General features: G+C 42.7%; 2 protein-coding genes across 3 annotated transcripts in view; both read right to left on the reverse strand.

The window, feature by feature from the left end:
• Positions 1-136: 136 nt before the first annotated feature.
• LOC132998083 (NLR family CARD domain-containing protein 3-like) lies at positions 137-11,211 on the reverse strand. 2 transcript variants are annotated; one of them, XM_061067574.1, is made up of 6 exons: positions 11,161-11,211; positions 5,793-7,578; positions 4,720-4,893; positions 4,010-4,183; positions 3,439-3,612; positions 137-1,808 (listed from the first exon to the last, which is right to left on the reverse strand). In XM_061067574.1, the coding sequence occupies exons 2-6, from the start codon at positions 7,376-7,378 to the stop codon at positions 1,799-1,801; spliced, it is 2,118 nt and encodes a 705-aa protein (XP_060923557.1). In that variant the 5' UTR covers positions 7,379-7,578; positions 11,161-11,211; the 3' UTR covers positions 137-1,798. The 2 variants fall into 2 exon arrangements, with proteins under 2 accessions (XP_060923557.1, XP_060923558.1); XM_061067575.1 differs by having other exon boundaries at positions 5,793-7,575; positions 11,161-11,210.
• A 7,183-nt stretch (positions 11,212-18,394) lies between these two features.
• LOC132998076 (NACHT, LRR and PYD domains-containing protein 12-like) overlaps positions 18,395-26,006 on the reverse strand; it is a 66,618-nt gene continuing 59,006 nt past the window's right edge. The window contains exons 7-8 of the mRNA XM_061067566.1: positions 19,063-19,236; positions 18,395-18,688 (exon numbers count right to left, since the gene is read on the reverse strand). Coding sequence (XP_060923549.1) covers positions 18,463-18,688; positions 19,063-19,236 — 400 coding nt within the window. The 3' untranslated portion in view covers positions 18,395-18,462. The remainder of the gene's footprint in view (positions 18,689-19,062; positions 19,237-26,006) is intronic.

Genomic DNA, 26,006 nt, shown 5'->3' on the forward strand with positions numbered 1-26,006 from the left:
GCTTGTTTTCAGGACAAAGAGCCAATGATAAAAAAGCTAAATTAGCTAAGCTAGTCAGTGATGGTGATCAGGACCAAGGTTTACCTAATGTTAGCTACAGAATAAGTAAGTAAAACACACAGAATGTATCAGAATCTTTGATTAATGAATTAATGGGATTCTTTATTCAGAACAGAATGGAACAACTCATTTCAACATTAAAAACACATCGTTGTAAACAGTGGTGACACGACACAGTGACACTAGACAATAAGTGTCGGGCCTCATTTACCAAACGGTGCCATGTGTCTGATCCATCGTGTAAATGTGTGTTCGCCCCTTCGCCCTCATGACAAGACGCCGCCACAGCCTCCTCAGTGAGTCATGTGATGTCAGAGAATTTCAACTTTAATGAACTGGAAACTGTTTATTTTCATGTAAAAATAAAGAAATGATTCATGTAAACAAAGCAGTCACAAGATTTTACAAGTGAATAAAACAACCAGAGGTTTGAAAGAGACGTTTCTGTGATGATCAAACTGGATTTCGTGGTTTTCCTGCAGCAGTTGAATTAAATCATTTGAAGCTGAGATTTTCGACCTTATTCCGTTAAACAGTGAAACATGGAAAGTGAGAAACTCAAACTCAGGTCAGATCCGTCACCTGTGACTTTACAGAGAAGATCTTATCTGACGTCATTCAATAAAACACAGTGAAATAAAAATGTTAAAATTTTGACTAAATAAAGATGAAAATAAATGATCTGCATCGCCCACTGGTGGCTGGCTGCAGTACAGGTCATAAACCCCGCCTCCTCCATGAGTCTGATCAGCTGATTATTGAATCACTAATTCTCTCTGTGTTGTCGCTGTGAGACGTGACGGACGACAGCAGGCTCCCGTCTCCAAACCAATTATCTGTGTTTCTAAACGTCTTTCACCAACAGACTCTCACCACTTTACATCGGAGTCATTAGGTGAAGCAGGTTATTAAACTATGTACATGTCAAACTTCACTATTTGAGAAATAACTTGATTAAATTAACTTTGAACAGAAAAACAACCTCAGCTTCTCATTGGGTGAAAATATTTCTGTTTTGTTTTAATCTGAAAAAGTTCTTCCCCTGGTCATTTTCTTTTCTTCTTTATTTACATCAACTCTTAGAAATCACTGTTGACTTTATACTTCAATGTACTGAGCATCTTATTTACAGCCTGGTCTCATCAACCTGTGTTCAGATAACAAGACTTTACACTTTCTGATTCCCTGCAGTGCTCATGGTTTTCACCTGATGTCTTTAGTTTTCAACACAACATGCTAACACGCTGCCGTCAGCAGGATCAGGGTGAAACTGTCTAAAATATAAGAAGCTTGTCTGAACTCAGCAGTTATTTATTTATAACAGCAAATGCTCACAGCTTCACGTCCCGAGCAGTAAATATAATGTCACTTTTTACATTTGAAAATCAAATTTGCATTAAATGTGCAAATTTTTCTGCACATAACTTAGAAATATTTGCAATTTTGACTTTTGTTAGTCAAAGGACAGAGCAGCAGCAGATATACTGATGATGCTGTGTCACATCCACAGGAACACACAGGGAGGACGGTGGACTGGACACTGTGTGACAGCTGATCTCAGAGCAGCTCACCTCCTCTGATTCCTCTGGAGCTCTGTCTCCACTCTGCCTCCCAGCAACAAGGCCCAGTCAGAGCCGCTCTACACACAAGCTGCTGCTGCTTCAGCCTCTGGATCCTCAGGACACAGCTCAGCCTCCGTCCACACACACTGTCCTCTTCACACTCAGCTTCACAAAGATCACCACCACCTGTTGAGAGAAGAAGACATCAGTGTTCACTTCAGACACTCACTTCATCAGCTGTGAGTCAGTGATGCAGCACATCCAGTAGAAAGAGCAGCAGGGACTTCAGTCCTGTTCAGAGGTGGAGCAGCTTCCTCTCTGCTTCATGTTCACGTGTTGGAATGAACACGCTAAGAGCTCAGTGTGTGTCCTCTGCATGTCAAAGTGCAGAGTGGACACCTGAGAGGTGGATTTACTGCTGTTACAGGTGAAGACATGTTTCACTGTGTGAGCACGTGCACATAAAAGGGGCGGGGTTTACTGCTTATGACCAATCACAGACATGAACAGTTTCACTGACAGCAGAGCCTCATATTTCACAACCAGGATCAAATTGTTCTATAATAAAAATCAGAGAACAAACACATGATCCAGAATAAAATAAACTCAGCTACAGCTGCTAAATGCAGGAAGAACAGCTGGTAACACATCTGTGATTGTGTCAATGTGGAAGTTACAGCGCCCCCTGGTGGCATTTGGTAAAGATATATTACGTGACCACGATATAGTAACGTGTGTAAACGAGATAAATAACTCGAGGCAACGAGATCTGAATCTGTTGTTTACTAACAAGACGAGTGGAAGAGAAGAAGAATCGAGATGACAAACGTTTGAATCCCAGGATGTGACACACACTGTCTCACTGTCTCTGAGGACACACACTGTCTCATTGTCTCTGAGGACACACACTGTCTCACTGTCTCTGAGGACACACATTTTTCACTGTCTCTGAGGACACACTTTGTCTTTGAGATCACTACTCAATGAAAACACATGGACCTATCTTCAGGAAGCTGACTGAGTGCTTCTGGTGTTTTGGGGACAGGATGGGTCTGGAGAGATTGAGTTGTTTTAAGTGAGTTAGAGATCAACTGAACCAACCAGACGTTGATTTAAACGGGACATAGTATGAAAATTTCACTTTTAAGTGCTTCTATACGTTCATTTGGGTTACTGGCATGTCTCCCAACAGAAAAACTCGGGAAAAAAACAACTCACGCGGCTTGTTGTGGTTCCTCTATGTCCAAAATATACGCTTAAGTGCGTCCAATGGGATTACGACCGATAAGTACGTCATTGTTGAACCTGACTCATTAGCTTTTTAAGGAACAGGAACTCAAAGCTGGTCAATCTGAGTAGGGCTTTTTTAGACAGGGTAAAAAGGGTGCTGTTTTAAATGATCCTTGTGGTGTTTTGACCAAAATACGTTACAGACATTTCATTAAGACCCCAAGGAACCATATCAACTGTGGTAAAATGGGCATAATATGTCCCTTTTAAACTTCCCTTATCCTTCCCTTTAAGGAGAGTGTGCACCAAACAAAAGTGTAGAGTCACTGTGGTCAGTGGGCGGAGCTTTAATACGGGTTGATCTCCAACTTAACCTGGAGCAGGTTAGCCGTTCATCAGAAGTTACCATGGTGATTTACCTTGTTAAGAAGTGGACGAGCTTTGTAGGACTGAAAAAAATAAACCTGAAGTTAACCTGATAACCACAAATCCTGCTTGATGGCACAGACCCTGGATCTGTGATACTGACTGTGTTTAGTAAAATACTGATGAAAGCAGCGTGGACTGACTCCAACCATCTACTGACCTCAGAGTCTCCAGTCGACAGGTTGAACTCTGCTTTAGATCAAGCAGCTCCTTCACTCCTGAGTCTTGCAGGGCGTTTCTTCTCAGATCCAGTTCTCTCAGATGAGAGGGGTTTGACCTCAGAGCTGAAGCCAGAGAAGAACAGCTGATCTCTGACAGACTGCAGTCCTTCAACCTGGATAAAGGATAAAACTTAACTGTAAATTAAACTGAGCTCATGTGTGAAAATAACAGACACATATTCATGTCAGCACAGACTCATAACATGGAAGATAAATATGAAATCAGACATGTTGGACTAAAAACGAGTCCTGATTCAGTAAAAAAAGATTATTTGGACCCGGTCTCTGTCCTGCAGATCAGTTTAGGAAATCCACAGTTTAGGAAATCCAGAACTAAACTCAATGTTTTAACTAGAAGCTGAATATTTATAATATGACAGATTTATTAATGAACGTATTCAAGTTATGTATAAAGAGGAACTATGTTAAATTATAATTAAATGTGATCAATTGGGTATAAATGCTGTTTTATAGAAATGAGATCTACAAAGGTGTGAACTCTGAACTGACCTCAGAGTCTCCAGTCGACAGGTTGGACTCTGTAGAAAACCACACAGCTCCTTCACTCCTGAGTCCTGCAGCTTGTTGTTAGTCAGATCCAGTTCGCTCAGATGAGAGGGGTTTGACCTCAGAGCTGAAGCCAGAGAAGAACAGCTGATTTCTGACAGTCTGCAGCGATACAACCTGGATAAAGAAATATGAATATTAGAATGTGTCCTCCTGTTGTTGTGGATCGTCATCATGTCAACACAGACTCTCAACATGCTGCTGACTTCAGTCCAGTCTGTGACCTGAAGATAAATATCAGATCAGACATGTTGGACCATTGTTTCATTCATCAGCTTATTCTCTGTGTGTTGGTCACTGAGCAGGTTTGTGTAATTAAACACTGTTTAAAGTAGGGACGGCTCCTGATGTCACTTCCTGTTTGTTTCTATACTTATCAACTGTCCAGCGTGTTTCTATAAGAATGTGCCTTATTTTGAAAACCTGAGGAGGAAGAGTGCTCGGCCTCAGTCCACATGTTATTTACTGACACTTTCTCAGTGATCAGGAGCAGGTGAGTGCAGGTGAATGGAGTTGATGAGGTGGACGTGACTGACAGGCTGGGTGAGGGACAGATGACTGAGGGACAGTGAGCAGAGCAGAGCTGAGACAATTTAAATAAATAATGACCCAATGAGAAAGAAAGTCTGAAAAGTGAAGAAGGATTCAAGGACCTCAGAGTCTCCAGTCGACAGTTTGGACTCTCCAGTCCAGAACACAGCAGCTTCACTCCTGAATCCTTCAGGGTGTTGTTACTCAGATCCAGTTCTCTCAGATGTGAGGGGTCTGACTTCAGAGCTGAGGCCACGACTTCAAAGTGAGCCTCTGAGAGTCGACAACCAGCGAGTCTGTAATTAGAGAAAATATCTGTTAGAATAAAATCAGAAACACAGCATTTATACAAAACGTGATCATGTGACCCTCACCCTGGTAAATCCCCTTTTTGCCTCATGAACATGTTAAAAACTCGAGAGAATCCTTTCAGATTTGGTTCAAGCTTCATTCAAACTGACATAGGAACTCATTAGATTCAGGTGGTCAAAGGTCAATGTCAAACAACATGTCTTGAACATGATGTCTCAGGTCTGTCTTTAGGGGATTTCTTCACATTTTGACCAGTTTGACTCAAAGATAAACTGATAGATTTCAGTGGTCAAAGGTCAAAGGTCACAGTGACATCATATTATTGTGAGGGCAACAGGTCAGGAACCTGGAGGGACTGACACTGCACTGGTTGGTGGTGGCGTACAAACGCAGGGTGGTAATTCTAGTTTGACCAGAATGAAGAATAAACGATATTTCCAGTTCTGCTTCTTCAGTTTAAAGGAACAGTCAGTGATCCTCATCCTAAACACTTATTTAGTGATTGTTTCCCAAAACTATGCTAGCAGTTTAATTATTTAAAAAAAATATATATATATATTTTAAATCATTATTGTGGATTTTCAACGGCCCCAGAAAGTAGACCCTTTGGGGCCCTGCGAAGTTAGATCCACTTTTCCACACACACACACATCAACCTAACTCCGATCTACATGTCTTTGGGTTTGTGGAGGAAGCTGGAGAACCCAGAGAAAACCCTGCAGACACCAGGAGAACCTCCTCATCACAGAAAGGCTGCACTAACAGTGTTGACCAATGCAACACCATGCTGCCCAAAACAATGAGGATCATTTAACACTGATTGTATTTGAAGAACGACTCATCTCCACTGATTGAACATGTTATTGATCATGTCTGGACTCACCGAGCCTTCCTGCAGTTCCTCACAGCTGGGATCAGTCTCCATCGACCCTGGTATGATGTGTTGAACTTCTTCAGGTCCAACTCATCCAGAACCTCCTCTGACATCTGCAGCATGTAGGCCAGACCTGAGCAGTCGATCTCAGAGAGTTTCTCATTCCATGTGTTCTCTGATGTCTGGAACTGTTGCATCTGCTGATGAACTGAGTGGTCGTTCATCTCAGTCAAACAGTGGAAGATGTTGATGCTTCTGTCAGGAGAAATGTCATCACTCTGCATCTTCTTCAGGTTGTTGATGACTCTCTGGATGATCTTTGGATTGTTGTCTGTCCGACCCAGCAGGCCTCCTAAGACTCTCCGGTTGGACTCCAGACTGAGGCCGTGAAGGAAGCGAACAAACAGGTCCAGATGACCATTTCTACTTGCAAGGGATTTCTTCATGGTTCTCTTCAGGAGGTCATCCAGGGAGAAGTGTCTGTCCCCACATGTTCCCAAGAAGTCGTTGAGTTCCTCTGTGTTCCTCTCGGTGTAACAGTGGAACATGTAGACTGCAGCCAGAAACTCCTGAACGCTCAGATGAACAAAGTAGTAGATTGATTTCTGGAAGATCACACACTCTCTTCTGAAGATCTCAGTACAAACTCCTGAGTACACCGAGGCCTCTGTGATATTAAGACCACACTGCTCCAGCTCTTCTTGATAGAACATGATGTTTCCTTCCTCCAGATGTTTAAGTGCCAGCCGCCCCAGCTTCAGGAGAACGTCCCTGTCAGCCTCAGTCAGCTGCTGTGGAGTCGTCTCATGTCCCTCACCGTTCTTCCTCTTTGTCTGAACCAGCAGGTAGTGTGAGTACAGGTCAGTCAGGGTCTTGGGCAGCTCTCCTCTCTGGTCTGTGGTCAACATGTGCTCCAGAACTGTAGCACTGATCCAGCAGTAGACTGGGATTTGACACATGATATGGAGGATCCTGGACGTCTTGATGTGTGAGATGATTCTACTGCACAGCTCTTCATCACTGAATCTCCTCCTGAAGTACTCCTCCTTCTGGGCCTCAGTGAAGCCTCGTACTTCTGTGACCCTGTCAACACATGCAGGAGGGATCTGATTGGCCGCCGCAGGTCTGGAGGTTATCCAGACGCGAGCCGAGGGAAGCAGAGTCCCCCGGATGAGGTTTGTCAGCAGCACGTTGACTGATGACCTCTGTGTGACCTCAGACACAAGCTCGCTGTGGTTGAAGTCCAGAGAAGTTCTGCTTTCATCCAGGCCGTCCAAGATGAACAAAGGTTTACAGACAGTGAGCGTCTCTGCCGTGAGCTTCTGTAACGCTGGATGGAAAACACGGAGCAGCGTGAGGAGACTGTGCTGCTGGTCCTTCACCAGGTTCAGCTCCCTGAACGAAAGACCAGTCAGCAGACCCACATCCTGGTTTTCTAAACCCTCTGCCCAGTCCAGAGTGAACTTCTGCACCGAGAAGGATTTTCCAACGCCAGCGACGCCTTTGGTCAGGACGACTCTGATGCTTCTCTGCTGGTCAGTGGAGGCTTTAAAGATGTTGTGGCACTTGATGGGAGTGTCGTTGAGGCTCTTCATCTTGGAAGCCGTCTCAAGCTGCCTCACCTCATGTTGAGTATTAACCTCTTCACGCTGTCCCTCTGTGATGTAGAGCTCAGTGTAGATCCTGTTGAGGAGGGTCCTACTTCCTGTTTCATCAGTTCCTTCAGTCACATGTTCACATCTCCTCCTCACACTGAGCTTCTGTTCATCTAAAACCTCCTGCAGACCACGATCTGCTGAAAGACAAGAAACAATGTCAGAGACAGAGAATCTGAGAATCTGCTGATTGTTTTCATCAGATACAGAAAAACTACAGAAAATAAAAGCCTTTTAACTTTGTGCTTTTATAACGATGTTAAATGTTGATGCTGTATGAAGGAACAAAATAAAACCACATGTGCTGTTGTCAGAAGTGAAGACATCAGCAGACACATGTACAGTGCTGCTCTGACCGGCTGTCTGAGCTCCAGCTCCTGTTCTGGATCTTTATGCACACCGGGGACAGGAGGAGTCTCCTGAAGAACCAGGTTCACTACTGAAGTCTGGAGGAAATGTCATGGACCAGTCACTCTTCAGAGACACACATCTAAACACTGGAGACTCTGCTCTGTCCTCCTCTTCCTCCTCATAACCACTCATCTTCAGTCTGAGAGGAAAAACACTTGGAGCTCAAACAAACACAATGAAGCCAGGTACGTAAACTCAGTGTTTCTTCAAATATAACTGGCTTCAGTAAGGACCACAGCACTGAGCCTGCCCTGCTCAGGATCACCAACGACCTCCTATTGGCTGCTGATGACCCCATGTGCTCATGTCCTGGTACTTCGGGACCTCAGCTCAGCATTTGACACAATGGACCACAGCAGTCTTTAAACATGTGCGTGTCTGTTAATAACTATGTCTCCCAATTTTTAAAGCTGAGGGGCAGGAGCTCAGGTCAGCTGACTCACTGATCTCTTTTAAGTCTCTTCTTAAAATATGCTTCTATCTGAGAGCTTTTCCTGATTTTACCTGAGTCTGAACTGTCAGTATAACTGTTGTTTATTTATTTTATTGAGCATTTAACACCACACTGGTATTTATTCACTAATTCATTTATGCTGCTTTCTTCTAAACCTGATGTTCTGTCTGTTTTGAAACTGCTGCTTTTATAAAGCACCTTGAAATATACATATTTGTGTTTATATATATATATATATATATATATATATATATATATATATATATATATATATATATATATATATATATATATATATATATATATATATATATATATATATATATATATATATATATATATATATATATATATATATATATATATATATATATATATATATATATATATATATATATATATATGTACCTGGCCTGCCTCTCTCTCTCTCTTGTCGAGAAGACTCTCAACGTCTGAGAGGAAAAACACTGTGAGCTCAAAGGAATCAGGACAAACAAGTCTGCTCAAGAAACACACCCAAAAATACCAAGCAAGCAGACAGACACACACACAAACACACTCAGGTGACTGTAACGTATGATTCTGAAAACACGTGACCTGCTGTTCACATCTGTCTCTGGGATCCGATCACATGAAACCATGTCTGTCACCAGGTGTGAATCAGTGTTAATTTTGGCAGCTATTTTTGATTTAGTCTTAGTCTTCAGACGAAAATGCATATTAGTTTTAGTCACATTTAGTCATTTTTATCCTTCTTAGTTTTAGCCTAGTTTTCGTTGACAAACTCAGAACATTTTAGTCTAGTTTTAGTCACATTTAATAGCCACATTAAACTCCTTATCTTCCCTTCTCAGGTCCAGGGACCCCCTGTGTTGTGTCTACAACTGCATACTAGTCTAGCTTGCAGTACTTAGGTTGTCCATTAGATGTCCCTCCTATAGGTCTATAGCAGGGGTCGGCAACCTTTACTATCAAAAGAGCCATTTTGCCCCCTCTTCCCCCAAATAAAATGTGTCTGGAGCCGCAAAACATATTTGATAACAAGGCTAATAAAGTTTTATATAAAGTTATAATATACTAAACTGTAGATTATTGCACTTATGAAATTATAGAACAACAATAAAGAAAACTGTTGACATTGTATTGCTATTTTTACCTGTTACAACAAAGGGAAACACCAAATGCTTATGAAGAGGAGAAGAAAATACACAGGCAAGTGTAGGCCTACTTTGAAATAAATTAAACGCAGACCTATGTAGGGTTATTTGAGTCATCTCCATATTTGTGGGAAATGCATGAAATAAGAAGAACCCTATTTTTAAATAAATAAAAACATATAGCTTCAGCCTATATATTTTAGTTGGCGAAATGTAAAACCACACCAGGTTCAGTCATCCTCCATAACCCAGCTCACCTTCGACGGTCAGGTCATACCCCTCTCCTCCACAGTCACTAATCTGGGAGTTAGGTTTGATCCTCACCTGACCTTTAATGACCATATAAAACACCTGTGCAAAACTTCCTTTTACCATCTCATAAACATCTCCAAACTCCGCCCCACTTTAACCCTGTCAGATGCAGAGAAGCTCGTCCACGCATTCATCTCCTCTAGACTGGACTACTGCAATTCACTTTTCACTGGGATCACTGGCAAGAACATCCAAAAACTGCAATTCATTCAAAACAGCGCTGCCAGGATCCTGATGAGAGTCCGTAAATATCCGCACATAACACCAATTCTCCACTCACTCCACTGGCTCAACCCGGATTGACTACAAAGTCCTACTCCTCACCCATAAATGCATAAATGGACATGCACCTCCCTACTTACAAAAACTCATCACTCCCCAAACCTCCATCCGCACCCTCAGATCTACAAGTAGCTCGCTCCTTCGGGTTCCCAACACCAAGCTCCGCACCATGACCGGGCCTTTTGCTCAGCAGCGCCCCCATATGGAACGGTCTCCCTGACCACCTGAGGGCAACACAGACCCTGGACTCTTTTAAGACTGGCCTAAAAACCTTTTTATTCAAGAAGGCGTTTTTACTTTGAGTTGAGTTTTAGGACTTTGATTTTAACTATGTACTTGTGGCACTCTGAGATTCTCGGATGAAGGGTGCCTTACAAATACGATGTATTTATTTATTTATTTAAAAGAAAAAGTGAAAGCATATCAGACTGGAGGAGGACAGTGAAACTGAAGCTCTGTAGAAACCAGCTGCAGCTTCTGCTCTGATCCAGAAGCTGCTGATCTCAGAGCAGCTGAGACCAGAGGAACCATGAGAGGAACTCTGTGTTTCACTGGTTCCATAGTTAATAAGCAGCCAGTGAGTCACGTGATCGGCCTGCCTCACATGAACGAGCTCTGATCTCACTGTCTCTCTGAGAGGGTGAGGGGGGGGCAAGGGGCGGAGCCTGGGGACCGGAGCGCTCTCTGGGAGCGCACGCGCGCACACACACACACACACACACACACACACACACACACACACACACACACACACACACACACACACACACACACACACACACACACACACACACACACACACACACACACACACACACACACACACACACACACACACACACACACACACACACACACACACACACACACACACACACACACACACACACACACACACACACACCATGACGGCCTGATACGATTATGTTTTTAAAAATTGTTGTGATCGTCTCTCATGTGAAAAACGAGTATTTTTCGACATAGTTTTCATCAACGGAATTAACACCAGGTGTGAACTGACAAACTCGTGTGATCAGCAGACGGATGTTAACAGCAGGTGTGAGAGTGAAACAGTAAAAGCTTCAGAAAGTTGTGTTCACACTCACCAGCTCACTTCTCTTCCTCCTTCTCGATCCGAGGCAAAATGGAGTCTGACTCCTCCCTGCTCTCAGGCTCCTCCTCCTCCCTGTTGAACCAGTTCTCTCTTAAAGACAAACAGTTCAAAGTACAGTTCACAGTTCGTTTTTTATTGAGATGGTTATGATGAAGATAACAGACTTACGATCATGTAGTTAGTTAATAATTGATTGTGTCGGATCACACACATCTTTTTACCACAAACACATTTTATTATTCTGCAGGAACAAATTTACTGTGCTGAACTGAAACACACACACACACACACACACACACACACACACACACACACACACACACACACACACACACACACTCACACACACACTTGCTACTTCAGTCCAGTGTGTAAGATTCAGGTGAAAGGATCTATTGTTAGAAAGTGAATATAAAATAATCCTTGTGATGTTTTCATTTCTTTCACCTAAATTTAACAAATTAGGGTATTAAACACAGAGAAACATTTATTAATCTGATTAATCACCGTTTCTATAAAAATCCTCATTATCTCTGTTTTATTGCTGTGGGAACAGAAAGATAAAGACAGAAGGTGGATAATGACATTTAACATTTGCTTTTTTATTGATAAGCACAAGTGATAGAGTTATTTAGATTGAACAATAAAACCCTAATTAAATGTGTCTTTCTCCTTGCAAACATAAGATGATGTTATTAGAACGGTTAGGATGGTTGAATAACACTTTTTTCTTGTCTTTTAAAATCAACCAAACCTTTACACAATTCAATGTGAAATCTGAATCTGAGCTCATCTGCTGAAGCAGTGTTGAGCCAGTTCAAAATGTGATATTCTAAGTTATTTGAAAAGTTAATGTTAGTTATGTTCTTCACAGTCTTTCTTTGCATGCAACTAATTACTTTTGTCAGGCCCTCTGCCTCACCTGCCTACTAGGCTCTTTCTTTCTTTCCTCTCTCTCTCTCTCTCTCTCTCTCTCTCTCTCTCTCTCTCTCTCTCTCTCTCTCTCTCTCTCTCTCTCTCTCTCTCTCTCTCTCTCTCTCTCTCTCTCTCTCTCTCTCTCTCTCTCTCTCTCTCTCTCTCTCTCTCTCTCTCTCTCTCTCTCTCTCTCTCTCTCTCTCTCTCTCTCTCTCTCTCTCTCTCTCTCTCTCTCTCTCTCTCTCTCTCTTGGTGTGTGTAGGTGGCGTGGCTGATTACAGATGAGAACCTGGTGTGCTGGAGTTGGGGCCTTGATTGACCAGCTGCCTTTAGAAGCTCCACTCCTGCTCTCAGTCTGCTCCGGACTATAGACTCAGTTCATGTCAGTTATAGCTGCCGCTAATCGTAACTATTTAGATTTTGTAACGTCCTGTTAGTCCTGTGTCCTGACTTTGCCTGTCTTCCTGCTCAGGACCAGCAGCTGGATTATTGCCCCGACTCCAGCTCCAGGGTTCTGCCTGTCTGCCTGTCTACCTGCCTGCTTACTTATTGGACATTCCAATAAAACTCTATTTTGACATTCTGCCTCAGCCTCTGTCTCTGCCTCTATGTCCGAAGCCTGGCCTTAACAACTTTCCCTCTAACTTGGCACCAACACACACACACACACACACACACACACACACACACACACACACACACACACACACACACACATCTCTCTGATCTCAGCCACATGTCGTTGGTTTATTGCCTTCTTAGTGGCCAGCCGCCATTTTGAAAGCACACTCACTCACAAAGACACACAGACACACACATACATTTGTAGTTAGGACTTTTATGAGACTTAAAGATAACAATCAAGAAATTGTTTATCTTTTCCCTTCGAAGGGTAAATTTATCAATTATTTAATATTAATATTTTTTATATATTAAAGGGACTCTTACCTTTGTTGCATTTTTACACTTTTTTTGGATAAGTTTAAATTGGTATTAATAAGGTAATGACACTCTAAAATGCAAGACAGACCCACCAGGAGTAAAAACAAACAATTATTTCACTCTCATAATATTTAGTGAAAACTTCAACCAATAAAATTCTTCGGACCGAAGGACCTTATTGGCCGACAGACCTGTCTGTTTGCTGCATGGACATGCAGGTTTTCCGTCTGCTTCTTGTGGCGCATTCGGGCCCGCGTCATCAAGGCATGTGAATGTAAATGTATATAACTTACCGAATCCATTGCTTTGGTAAACAAAAACTCACGTGCGTGCGCGGAGGCAGTAGATTGTAAGTCTGCTTGTAAATAAAGTTTCTTCAAAAAAACACCGCGGATGGGAACGAGGGGGTGGGGCATTGGAGGAAGGCAGGATGATTTGAATGTGCTGTAATTCTCAAATGCAACAAAGGTCCCTTTAATATTAAATTAAATTAAATATTTTTTTCTGATAACCACATTTATTGAATGCTGAAAGGCCGACCATTTAATGGTGTCACGTTTAATGTATCAATTGCACAACAATAGATATAAATAATGCACTGGAATAATATTACTTTATGTCTAAGCTAGTGATCGTTAGTTATAATGTTAAGAGGATTAATCACCCCATGAAGAGGAAGAAGATCTGAGGTCAGCTGAAAGAATGTAAATGCTCAGTAGCTTTATTACAGGAAACTCACTGAAGTTTGGCTGAACACAAGAAAGTAAGAAGAGAATGAGTTGAACTGGTGTTTGATGCATTTTGTCCAAATAGCAGGAAAAGAGGAGGAGCTACTTTGATTAGTCACACAGTGAGTTGTGTTGTACAGAGCGTAGTGAAGGACAAGCAGGGCAGATATGTAGTAGTCACAGGGACAATAGGTGGAGATTTGACCTTCATGAATATCTACAACCCAAACGAAGATGATCCTAATTGTTTCCAATTTTTCCAATATAGAATTTTGCCTAATGAGGTACTCAGATATTTTCAAATAAGACATTATTTGATGACACACAAGGAATGGGATGGAACCAAAAGATTTCAGACTGATTTTGAACAGTACTGGATTGATGTGGTGGAGGATGAGATATTTCACCACTGGTAATAGCTGACTATGACAAGAGGTCTAGCCCCCTCTGCTGGAGAGGATGTGGAATAACAGGAGAATTCTCACATCTTTTGGGATTGCCCAAAACTACGAGTATTCTGGAAGAAGGTAATGAATGAAATTGGAGAGATTTTAAAATGTTGAAAATATTAGTTGAACCACAGGGGCTGGTTTCATGGGACATACCTTCAAGTGGTTTGTGTATGTGCAGAGCCCTGGTGTTAACAGCCCACAACATGATCACAATGAACTGGCTTGAACCCCAGCCACCTACCTTGGACCAATTGACCCAAAGACACAGCAAACAGCGAAACTTCAATTCAGGATGGACATTTATTCAGAGAAATGGTCGTCTGTCATAAGGTATTTAGCAGTGAACATATATATATTGTATCTATTTATAGTATTTCTTTGGACACTTTGGAATATGAATGTAACCCATCAACTCATTACATGTCTCATGCCATTGCATTGGTAACTTTTCTTTTGTACTTTAAGACTACTTGTGTGTAAGTTATACTGTGAGACTCACTGTCAAGGAACTTGTTTTAATAAATGTAACCGTTGTAAACAGTGGTGACACAACACAGTGACACTAGACAATAAGTGTCGGGCCTCATTTACCAAACGGTGCCATGTGTCTGATCCATCGTGTAAATGTGTGTTCGCCCCTTCGCCCTCATGACAAGACCCGCCACAGCCTCCTCAGTGAGTCATGTGATGTCGGAGAATTTAAACTTTAATGAAGTGGAAACTGTTTATTTTCATGTAAAAATAAAGAAATGATTCATGTAAACAAAGCAGCTACAAGATTTTACAAGTGAATAAAACAACCAGAGGTTTGAAAGAGTTGTTTCTGTGATGATCAAACTGGATTTCGTGGTTTTCCTGCAGCAGTTGAATTAAATCATTTGAAGCTGAGATTTTCGACCTTCTACAGTTAAACAGTGAAACATGGAAAGTGAGGAACTCAAACTCAGGTCAGATCCGTCACCTGCGACTTTACAGAGAATATCTTATCTGACGTGATTCAATAAAACACAGTGAAATAAAATCATTTTTTTAACATTTAGTCTGTAAATAAAGATGAGAACAAATGATCTGCATCGCCCCCTGGTGGTTGGCTGCAGTACAGGTCATGAACCCCGCCTCCTCCATGAGTCTGATCAGCTGATTATTGAATCACTAATTCTCTCTGTGTTGTCGCTGTGAGACGTGACGGACGACATGTTGCTCACCAAACAATCACCGCTTGACGTTTCCATGGATACAATATTCTGGTATTAACCATATTGAGACAATAATATGAATAAGACACTAACGTATAAACAGTTTGTTCTGATGAATTTAACCTGAATGAGATCATACTCAGAATAATCAACAATCATTGATAAAACACTATAACGTCCTGTCGGAGTTTACACAACATCTTGACATCCGACAGTTACAAGTGATGACATCACGTCCTGGACGTAGTGAGGTCTGTGCGTGAAGTGCGATCAGAGACTGAATATAAATGATTCTTCTGAATAAGTTCTTCACCTCGTCATTTTCACTGTTGACTTTATACTTCAATGTAATGAGCATCTTATTTACAGCCTGGTCTCATCAATCTGTGTTCAGATAACACGACTTTACACTTTCTGATTCCCTGCAGTGCTCATGGTTTTCACCTGATGTCTTTAGTTTTTAACACAACATGCTAACACGCTGCCGTCAGCAGGATCAGGGGGAAACTGTTTAAAATATAAGAAGCTTGTCTGAACTCAGCAGATATTTATTTATAACATCGACTGCTCACAGCCTCACGTCCCGACCAGTAGATATAATGTCACTTTTTAGATTTGAAAATAAAATTTGCATTAAATTTGCACATTTTTCTGCACATAACTTGGAAATATTTACAACTCTAACTTTTGTGAGTCAAAGGACAGAGCAGCAGCAGATCCAGTGATGATGCTGAGTAACATCCACAGGAACACACAGGGAGGACGGTGGACTGGACACTATGTGACAGCTGATCTCAGAGCAGCTCACCTCCTCTGATTCCTCTGGAGCTCTGTCTCCACTCTGCCTCCCAGCAACAAGGCCCAGTCAGAGCCGCTCTACACACAAGCTGCTGCTGCTTCAGCCTCTGGATCCTCAGGACACAGCTCAGCCTCCGTCCACACACACTGTCCTCTTCACACTCAGCTCCACAAAGATCCCTCCAAACTGTTGAGAGAAGAAGACATCAGTGTTTCCAGAGACTCACTTCATCAGCTGTGAGTCAGTGATGCAGCTCATCCAGTAGAAAGAGCAGCAGGGACTTCAGTCCTGTTCAGAGGTGGAGCAGCTTCCTCTCTGCTTCATGTTCACGTGTTGGAATGAACACGCTAAGAGCTCAGTGTGTGTCCTCTGCATGTCAAAGTGCAGAGTGGACACCTGAGAGGTGGATTTACTGCTGTAACAGGTGAAGACATGTTTCACTGTGTAAGCATGTGCACATAAAGGGGGCGGGGTTTACTGTGTATGACCAATCACAGACATGAACAGTTTGACTGACAGCAGAGCCTCATATTTCACAACCAGGATCAAACGGTTCTATAATAAAAATCAGAGGAGAACAAACACATGATCCAGAATAAAAGAAACTCAGTTACAGCTGCTAAATGCAGGAAGAACAGCTGGTAAAACATCTGGATCGTGTCAATGTGTAAGTTACAGCGCCCCCTGGTGGCATTTGGTGAAAATATATAACGTGACCACGACATAATAACGTGTGAACGAGATAAATAACTCGAGGCAACGAGATCTGAATCTGTTGTTTACTAACAAGACGAGTGGAAGAGAAGAAGACACACACTGTCTCACTGTCTCTGAGGACACACACCGACTCTGAGGACACACAGTCTCACTGACTCCGAGGACACACACTGTCCCACCGACTCTGAGGACACACACTGACTCTGAGGACAACACTGTCTCACTGACTCTGAGGACACACACCGACTCTGAGGACACACACTGACTCTGAGGACACACAGTCTCACTGACTCCGAGGACACACACTGTCCCACCGACTCTGAGGACACACACTGACTCTGAGGACAACACTGTCTCACTGACTCTGAGGACACACACTGACTCTGAGGATACACATCGTCTCACTGACTCTGAGGACACAAACTGTCTCACTGACTCTGAGGACAGACACTGTCTCACTGACTCTGCGTACACACACTGACCCACTGACTCTGAGGACACACACTGACTCTGAGGATACACACTGTATCTTAGGACACACACTGACAGAGGACACAAACTGTCTCACTGACTCTGAGGACACACACTGTCTCCCTGACTCTGAGGACACACACTGACTCTGAGGATACACACTGTATCTTAGGACACACACTGACAGAGGACACAAAATGTCTTACTGACTCTGAGGACACACACTGTCTCCCTGACTCTGAGGACACACACTGACTCTGAGGATACACAATGTATCTTAGGACACACACTGTCTCTGAGGACACACAGCGGCTGTGGCTGAGGGGTAGAGTGGTCGTCCTCCAACCTGAAGGTCGGCGGTTCGTTCCCCTGTCTGAACCATCTGCATGCCGAAGTGTCCTTGGACAAGATGCTGAACCCTCAATAGCCCCCCATAGAATAACAAAGTGCTGCAAGTAGATGCACTGTGTGTGTGTGAATGGGTGAATGTGAAACTGTACTGTAAAGTGCTTTGAGTGGTCATCATCAGACTAGAAAAGCGCTATATAAATACAAATCCATTTTACCATTTACACTGTCTCACCAAATCTGAGGACACACACTGACTCTGAGGATACACACTGTATCTTAGGACACTCACTGACTCTGAGGACAAACACTGTCTCACTGACTCTGGGGACACATACTGACACTGAGGAAACACACTGTCTCACTAACTCTGAGGACACACACTGACTCTGAGGATACACACTGTCTCTGAGGACAAACACTGTCTCACTAACTCTGAGGATACACACTGTATCTTAGGACACTCACTGACTCTGAGGACACACACTGTCTCACTAACTCTGAGGACACACACTGACTCTGAGGATACACACTGTATCTTAGGACACTCACTGACTCTGAGGACACACACTGAAGTTAGCTGTTCATCAGAAGTTACCATGGTGATTTACCTCGTTAAGAAGTGGACGAGCTTCGTATGACTGAAAAAACTAAACCTGAAGTTAACCTGATAACCACAAATCCTGCTTGGTAGCACAGACCCTGGATCTGTGATACTGACTGTGTTTAGTAAAATACTGATGAAAGCAGCGTGGACTGACTCCACCCATCTACTGACCTCAGAGTCTCCAGTCCACAGGTTGGACTCTGCTGTAGATCAAGCAGCTCCTTCACTTCTGAGTCCTGCAGCTTGTTGTAGCTCAGATTCAGTTCTCTCAGATGAGAGGGGTTTGACCTCAGAGCTGAAGCCAGAGAAGAATAGCTGATCTCTGACAGACTGCAGTCCTCCAACCTGGATAAAGGATCAAACTTTACTGTTAATAAAACTGAGTTCATGTGTGAAAATAACAGACAAATATTCATGTGACCACAAACTCATAACATGGAAGATAAATATGAAATCAGACGTGTTGGATTAAAACGAGTCCTGATTCAGTAAAAATAGATTATTTGGATCCGGTCTCTGTCCTGCAGATCAGTTTAGGAAATCCAGAACTAAACTCTGTGTTTTAACAAGTAGCTGAATATTTAAAATGTCACAGATTAATTAATGAATGTACTCAAGTTATGTATGAATTAATGCTAAATTAGAAAAAAATTAGATCAATTGGGTTTAAATGCTGTATTATAGATATGAGATTTACAAAAATCAGTCAGTGAACTGACCTCAGAGACTCCAGTCGACAGGTTGGACTCTGTAGAAAACCACACAGCTCCTTCACTCCTGAGTCCTGCAGGTTGTTTCTACTCAGATCCAGTTCTCTCAGATGAGAGGGGTTTGACCTCAGAGCTGAAGCCAGAGAAGAACAGCTGATCTTTGATAGATTGCAGCCCCCTAACCTGAATAAATAATAACAATAATAAGCTTTATTGATATAGTACTTTAAAAACAGAGTTTACAAAGTGCTTTGACAGGAAAGCAAGAAAAGTAAATACAATCTGAACATTTGAAAAGCAGTAAAAACACAACATCACATGAGAGCAAGTCTATAAAAATGGGTTTTAAGAAATGATTTAAAGAAGTCACCGACTCTGCCTTATCTCCTCAGGGGGCCGTTCCAAAGCCGAGGGGCCCTGATGGTAAAAGCATGGTCATAGTTTAGTTTTCAACCTGGACTTTGGAACGGCAGGATCCACCTGAGGATCTAAGGCTTCGTGCAGGAACATACGGGCTCAATAATTCTGTGATGTAGTTTGGGGCCTGATGCTTTAAAAGTGATCAGTAAAATCTTAAAATCAATTCTCAAACGAACAGGGAGCCAATAGAGAGAAGCGTGGATCAGGGAGATGTGATGTTGCCGTTTAATACCAGTGAGAAGCTGCTGCGTTCTGAACTGGTTGGAGGCAGAAGAGCGACTTTTGGGTTATTACAGAGAGGAGGGAGTTACAGTCGTCCAGTCTAGAGAAGACTAGTGTAGGGGTACACCCAGAGTGTGGACATATTTCTTTATGTGCAACCTATTACTTTGGGACATCAATCCTGGGTTCCACACCCAATAGCACCACAGAGCTTTGCCATAGGTTCAGCCAATCAGTGACTGGAGGGTTGGTGCGCAGGCAAATGGAGAGAGCGGAGGGGGCGGGACAAGGATGAGACGGAGAATGGCGACAGAGACTATGGCGACGCCTGGAGAGCTCCCACATTATTGGGAGTGAATGATAGAAGGATATATCAGTTAATTGTAAGTTTAGCTCCAAGTTTGTTAAGTTTGATAGGGTCCGTGTTGCGAAAGAATTACGATTGGAGTGAAGAAGGAGTCTACACCACCAGCACTGAAGATCACCCGGTGTCGCTGTTAAAAAGTATAGCACGTTGTAGTGTGAGGCGGAATGTCCTCAAACAATAAATTAAATGTAACTTTTTCCTATGGTAGGTTCCATCTGTTACACTAGTATAAAGTATAAAGGATTAAACTAAACTGTAAATTAAACTGAGTCCATGTGTGAAAATAAAGGACTTTGACACTGTCCCTGTATTCAGAGCTGAAGTCTGAGCGTTGTTCTGGACATTTTCTGGAACTTTTCCTTTCTGCCTCCATATAAAGCTTCTTTGTGATTCCATGTGAGAATAGAGCAGGTGAATGTCCAGAGGATTCACAGAGAGCGAGTGGACGTGTTGATCACACAAACACGTGACGGAGGTGAAACTGGAAGAACACAAATATCTCAGGATGAAGAGGAGGAGCCAAACACATAGAAGACAAAGTCTTTTGGTGATGAGGGCCGACGCCGGTGTGGATGAGATGTAAAAAACAACACTGATCTTTCCACAGCAGAGTTTAAACGTCATGTCCGGCCTCCTGCTGCTCTTCAGGCTCCGCCTCCTGCTGCTCCAACCGTTCTTCATATGTGAAAGTCAAACTCCAGAAAATGTACGGACACTATTTTACAGAGTTCATGACTGAAAACAGCTTGAAAGTCCTCGTGTCCTCGGGGTTCAGTTGTTTGTAATATGTAACTTCACCACTAGATGTTTCTAAATATCTTGCTGGACATGTTCAGGAGTCGTACATATGAACAAGTGGACTACGTTCACATGTACGACACCTGGATACGTCACTAAATCCTTCACAGTGAAATTTTAACTTTTTTATATTGTTTTACAAATTATATTTAACTTCACAAAGAAAAAACAAGAAGCCAGACTCTACAGAGATAAGCTACAGCCGCTCTCATTTCACAAACTAGATCAAGTATTAGCAGAGTCACTTATTCTATGTAATTCAACAGAATCCAGGAATTTTTGGATATCTTCATCAGATGCATTAGAGCTAGAGGTGTAGAGTTATAACTTTGAATATAGCTCTCTAAAGTATTAATTTGTATCACGTGGATGAGTTCAAGTTTCACCAGTGGAAGACTTGAGTTTAAGAATGGACCTACTTGCCTGTGCAGCCCGCAACTGCCTTGCCAACAATTCACCTGGCTTATCATTCAATTCAAATTGCTTTAGTCTCAGCTTAATTATTGACTTATCAACCTGGTCACTCAAAATAATGTTATATTCACTCTTCAATTTTGTAATGTGATGTAGATCTTTCATGGACCGACAGGAGTAGTATGCCCTCTCTGCTTCAGAGAGCAGCACCTGTATTTCTGCAAGGCGTTTACGCCTTTCCTTCTTCTTCGAAGCTTCATATGAAATCACTTTTCCTCTTACAACAGCCTTAAAAAGATTCCCGCAAAATTGAATCTGAGACGGCCCCATTATCGTTTGTTAACAAAAACTTATTCGTGGCTGCCATGTAATCATTAAAATGACTGCATTGCATCAATTAAGGATTAAATCACCAAGAATACGAAGTTTTGGGTTAAGACCAATTACAGACAAGGACACTAAGAGGACTGTGATCGGAGATTAAGATTCCCTGTTATTTTTGTATTTGTATTTTTAATACATTTGAGATCAGCTTAGAGTCAATAATAAATGTTTTATGTACATGTGATAAAAATTAATATTCTTATGAGTTTAGTGCTGTATTCTTCATATATCTACTAAGTTAAAGGAATTAATCAGATTCAAAGATTCAAAGTGAGATAGGGATCTAGGTAACAATTATAGTCACCGCTTACTAGACTAGATTTCAGATCAGGTAGTAAATTGAAAACCTTCCCAAAAACGGCAGGGTCATCAATATAGTGCCTTACATATGAAGACAAGTGATAAGAATATTAGCAATGCTTCCTGAGACGATCACATATCTACCATTAGGGTCTGTATTTAGTTGAGATAATTGAAATGGAACAGTTGTATTAGACAAAAAAGCGAATGTCAGTCTATTACAGATACCAACCGATAAGTCAATCTTGCAAGGTTTTCGGAATACGGTGGGCTCTCTCCACTTCCACCATCCTGGAGAACGCAGTCTCCAATTCTACACACTGAACCTTCAACAATAAAACATGATGTCTGACCTCAGGGTCTCCAGTCGACAGGTTGGACTCTGTAGGAAACCACACAGCTCATTCACTCCTGAGTCCTGCAGGTCGTTGTCTCTCAGATCCAGTTTTCTTAGATGAGAGGGGTTTGACCTCAGAGCTGAAGCCAGAAGAGGACAGCTGATCTCTGACAGATAGCAGCCCCACAACCTGGATAAAGAAATATGAATATTAGAATGTGTCCTCCTGTTGTTGTGGATCGTCATCATGTCAACACAGACTCTCAACATGCTGCTGACCTCAGTCCAGTCTGTGACCTGAAGATAAATATCAGACATGTTGGACCATTGTTTCATTCATCAGCTTCTTCTCTGTGTGTTGGTCACTGAGCAGGTTTGTGTAATTAAACACTGTTTAAAGTAGGGACGGCTCCTGACTGTCACTTCCTGTTTGTTTCTATACTTATCAAATGTCAAACGTGTTTCAATAAGAATGTGTCTTATTTTGAAAACCTGAGGAGGACGAGTGCTCGGCCTCAGTCCACATGTTATTTACTGACACTTTCTCAGTGATCAGGAGCAGGTGAGTGCAGGTGAATGGAGTTGATGAGGTGGACGTGACTGACAGGCTGGGTGAGTGACAGATGACTGAGGGACAGTGAGCAGAGCAGAACTGAGACAAGTTAAATAAATAATGACCCAATAAGAAAGAAAGTCTGAAAAGTGAAGAAGGATTTAAGGACCTCAGAGTCTCCAGTCGACAGTTTCGACTCTCCAGTCCAGAACACAGCAGCTTCACTCCTGAATCCTGCAGGGAGTTTCCTCTCAGATCCAGTTCAATCAGATGTGAGGGGTCTGACTTCAGAGCTGAGACCATGACTTCCCAGTGAGTCTCTGAGAGTCGACAATCACTGAGACTGTAATTAAAGAAAATATCTGTTAGAATAAAATCATAAAACACAACATTCATACAAAACATGATCATGTGACCCTCTCCCTGGTAAATCCCCTTTTTGCCTCATGAACATGTTAAAACTCCTCAAGAGAATCCTTTCAGATTTGGTTCAAGCGTTCATTCAGACTGACAGAGGAACTCATTAGATTCAGGTGGTCAAAAGTCAAAGATCAATGTCACACCGCATGTTTCTGGCCTCTTGAACATGATATCTCAGGTCTGTCTTTAGGGGATTTCTTCACATTTTGACCCAAAGATAAACTGATTAGATTTCAGTAGTCAAAGGTCAAAGGTTACAGTGACCTCATATTATTGTGAATTCAACATGTCAGGAACCTGGAGGGAATGACACTGCACTGGTTGGTGGTGGCGTACAAACGCAGGGTGGTAATTCTTTCTTGTTCTTTTGTCTCTTTTATTTTCTGATTCACAGACTTTACGTTTGATTTCCTGACGTATTGAACATCACTTCTCCAGCCGTCACTCACTTCCATTATGTTTACAGAACAAGGACTAAACCAATAGTTTGAAGGAGTGAGACAGGTGACCTCAGGCCTTCAGTCAATCAATCCATTAAGTCAACCAGTTTCATTAAGCACTTAGAAATTAAATTAATATAAACAGTTATAGTTTATAAAATAAATAGTTATTAATATATATGGTTTATGTATAGACAGGACTTTTCAAGGCCCCCCCTCCCATTTACCCACACACACACACACCCAACACTGATTGTATTTGAAGAACGACTCATCTCCACTGATTGAACATGTTATTGATCATGTCTGGACTCACACAGCCTTCCTGCAGTTCCTCACAGCTGGGATCAGTCTCTGTCGACCCTGTTTTGATGTGTTGAACTTCTCCAGGTCCAACTCATCCAGAACCTCCTCTGACATCTGCAGCATGTAGGCCAGAGCTGAGCAGTGGATATCAGTGAGTTCCTGCTCTGATCTGTTCTCTAACGTCAGGAACTGTTGCATCTGCTGATGAACTGAGTGGTCGTTCATCTCAGTCAGACAGTGGAAGATGTTGATGCTTCTGTCAGGAGAAATGTCATCACTCTTCATCTTCTTCAGGTTGGTGATAACTCTCTGGATGACCTCTGGATTGTTCTCTGTCCGACCCAGCAGGCCTCCTAAGACTCTCTGGTTGGACTCCAGACTGAGGCCGTGAAGGAAGCGAACAAACAGGTCCAGGTGACCATTTGCACTGTTGAGGGATTTCTCCATGGTTCTCTTCAGGAGGTCATCCAGGGAGAAAGTACTGTCTGTGTTCCCATATGTTCCCAAGAAGTTGTTGAGTTCTTCTGTGTTCCTCTTGGTGTAACAGTGGAACATGTAGACTGCAGCCAGAAACTCCTGAACGCTCAGATGAACAAAGCAGTAGACTGATTTCTGGAAGATCACACACTCAATTCTGAAGATCTCAGTACAAACTCCTGAGTACACCAAGGCCTCTGTGACATTAAGACCACACTGCTCCAGGTCTTCTTGATAGAACATGACGTTTCCTTCCTCCAGATGTTTAAGTGCCAGCCTCCCCAGCTTCAGTAGAACGTCCCTGTCAGCCTCCGTCAGCTGCTGTGGAGTCGTCTCATGTCCCTCACCGTACTTGTTGTTCTTCCTCTTTGTCTGAACCAGCAGGAAGTGTGAGTACAGGTCAGTCAGGGTCTTGGGCAGCTCTCCTCTCTGGTCTGTGGTCAACATGTGCTCCAGAACTGTAGCACTGATCCAGCAGAAGACTGGGATTTGACACATGATGTGGAGGCTCCTGGACGTCTTGATGTGTGAGATGATTCTGCTGCACAGCTCTTCATTACTGAATCTCTTCCTGAAGTACTCCTCCTTCTGGGCGTCAGTGAAGCCTCGTACTTCTGTGACCCTGTCAACACATGCAGGAGGGATCTGATTGGCCGCCGCAGGTCGGGAGGTTATCCAGACGAGAGCCGAGGGAAGCAGATTCCCCCGGATGAGGTTTGTCAGCAGCACGTTGACTGATGACCTCTGTGTGACCTCAGACACAAGCTCCCTGTGTTTGAAGTCCAGAGAAAGTCTGCTTTCATCCAGGCCGTCAAAGATGAACAAAAGTTTACAGACAGCGAGCGTCTCTGCCGTGAGCTTCTGTAACGCTGGATGGAAAACACGGAGCAGCGTGAGGAGACTGTGCTGCTGGTCCTTCACCAGGTTCAGCTCCCTGAACGAAAGCACAGTCAGCAGACCCACATCCTGGTTTTCTAAACCCTCTGCCCAGTCCAGAGTGAACTTCTGCACCAAGAAGGTTTTTCCAACGCCAGCGACGCCGTAGGTCAGGACGACTCTGATGCTGCTCTGCTGGTCAGTGGAGGCTTTAAAGATGTCGTGGCACCTGATGGGAGTGTCGTGGAGGCTCTTCATCTTGGAAGTCGTCTCGAGCTGCATCACCTCATGTTGAGTATTAACCTCTTCACTCTGTCCCTCTGTGATGTAGAGCTCAGTGTAGATCCTGTTGAGGAGGGTTCTACTTCCTGTTGCATCAGCTCCTTCAGTCACATGTTCACATCTCCTCCTCAGACTGAGCTGATGTTCATCTGAAACCTCCTGCAGACCACGATCTGCTGAAAGACAAGAAACAATGTCAGAGACAGAGAATCTGAGAATCTGCTGATTGATCTCATCAGATACAGAAAAACTACAGAAAATAAAAGCTTTTTAACTTTGTGCTTTTATAACAATGTTAAATGTTGATGCTGTATGAAGGAACAAAATAAAACCACATGTGCTGTTGTCAGAAGTGAA

The sequence above is a fragment of the Limanda limanda genome, chromosome 3, assembly GCF_963576545.1.
Source record: "Limanda limanda chromosome 3, fLimLim1.1, whole genome shotgun sequence".
NCBI lineage: Eukaryota > Metazoa > Chordata > Actinopteri > Pleuronectiformes > Pleuronectidae > Limanda > Limanda limanda.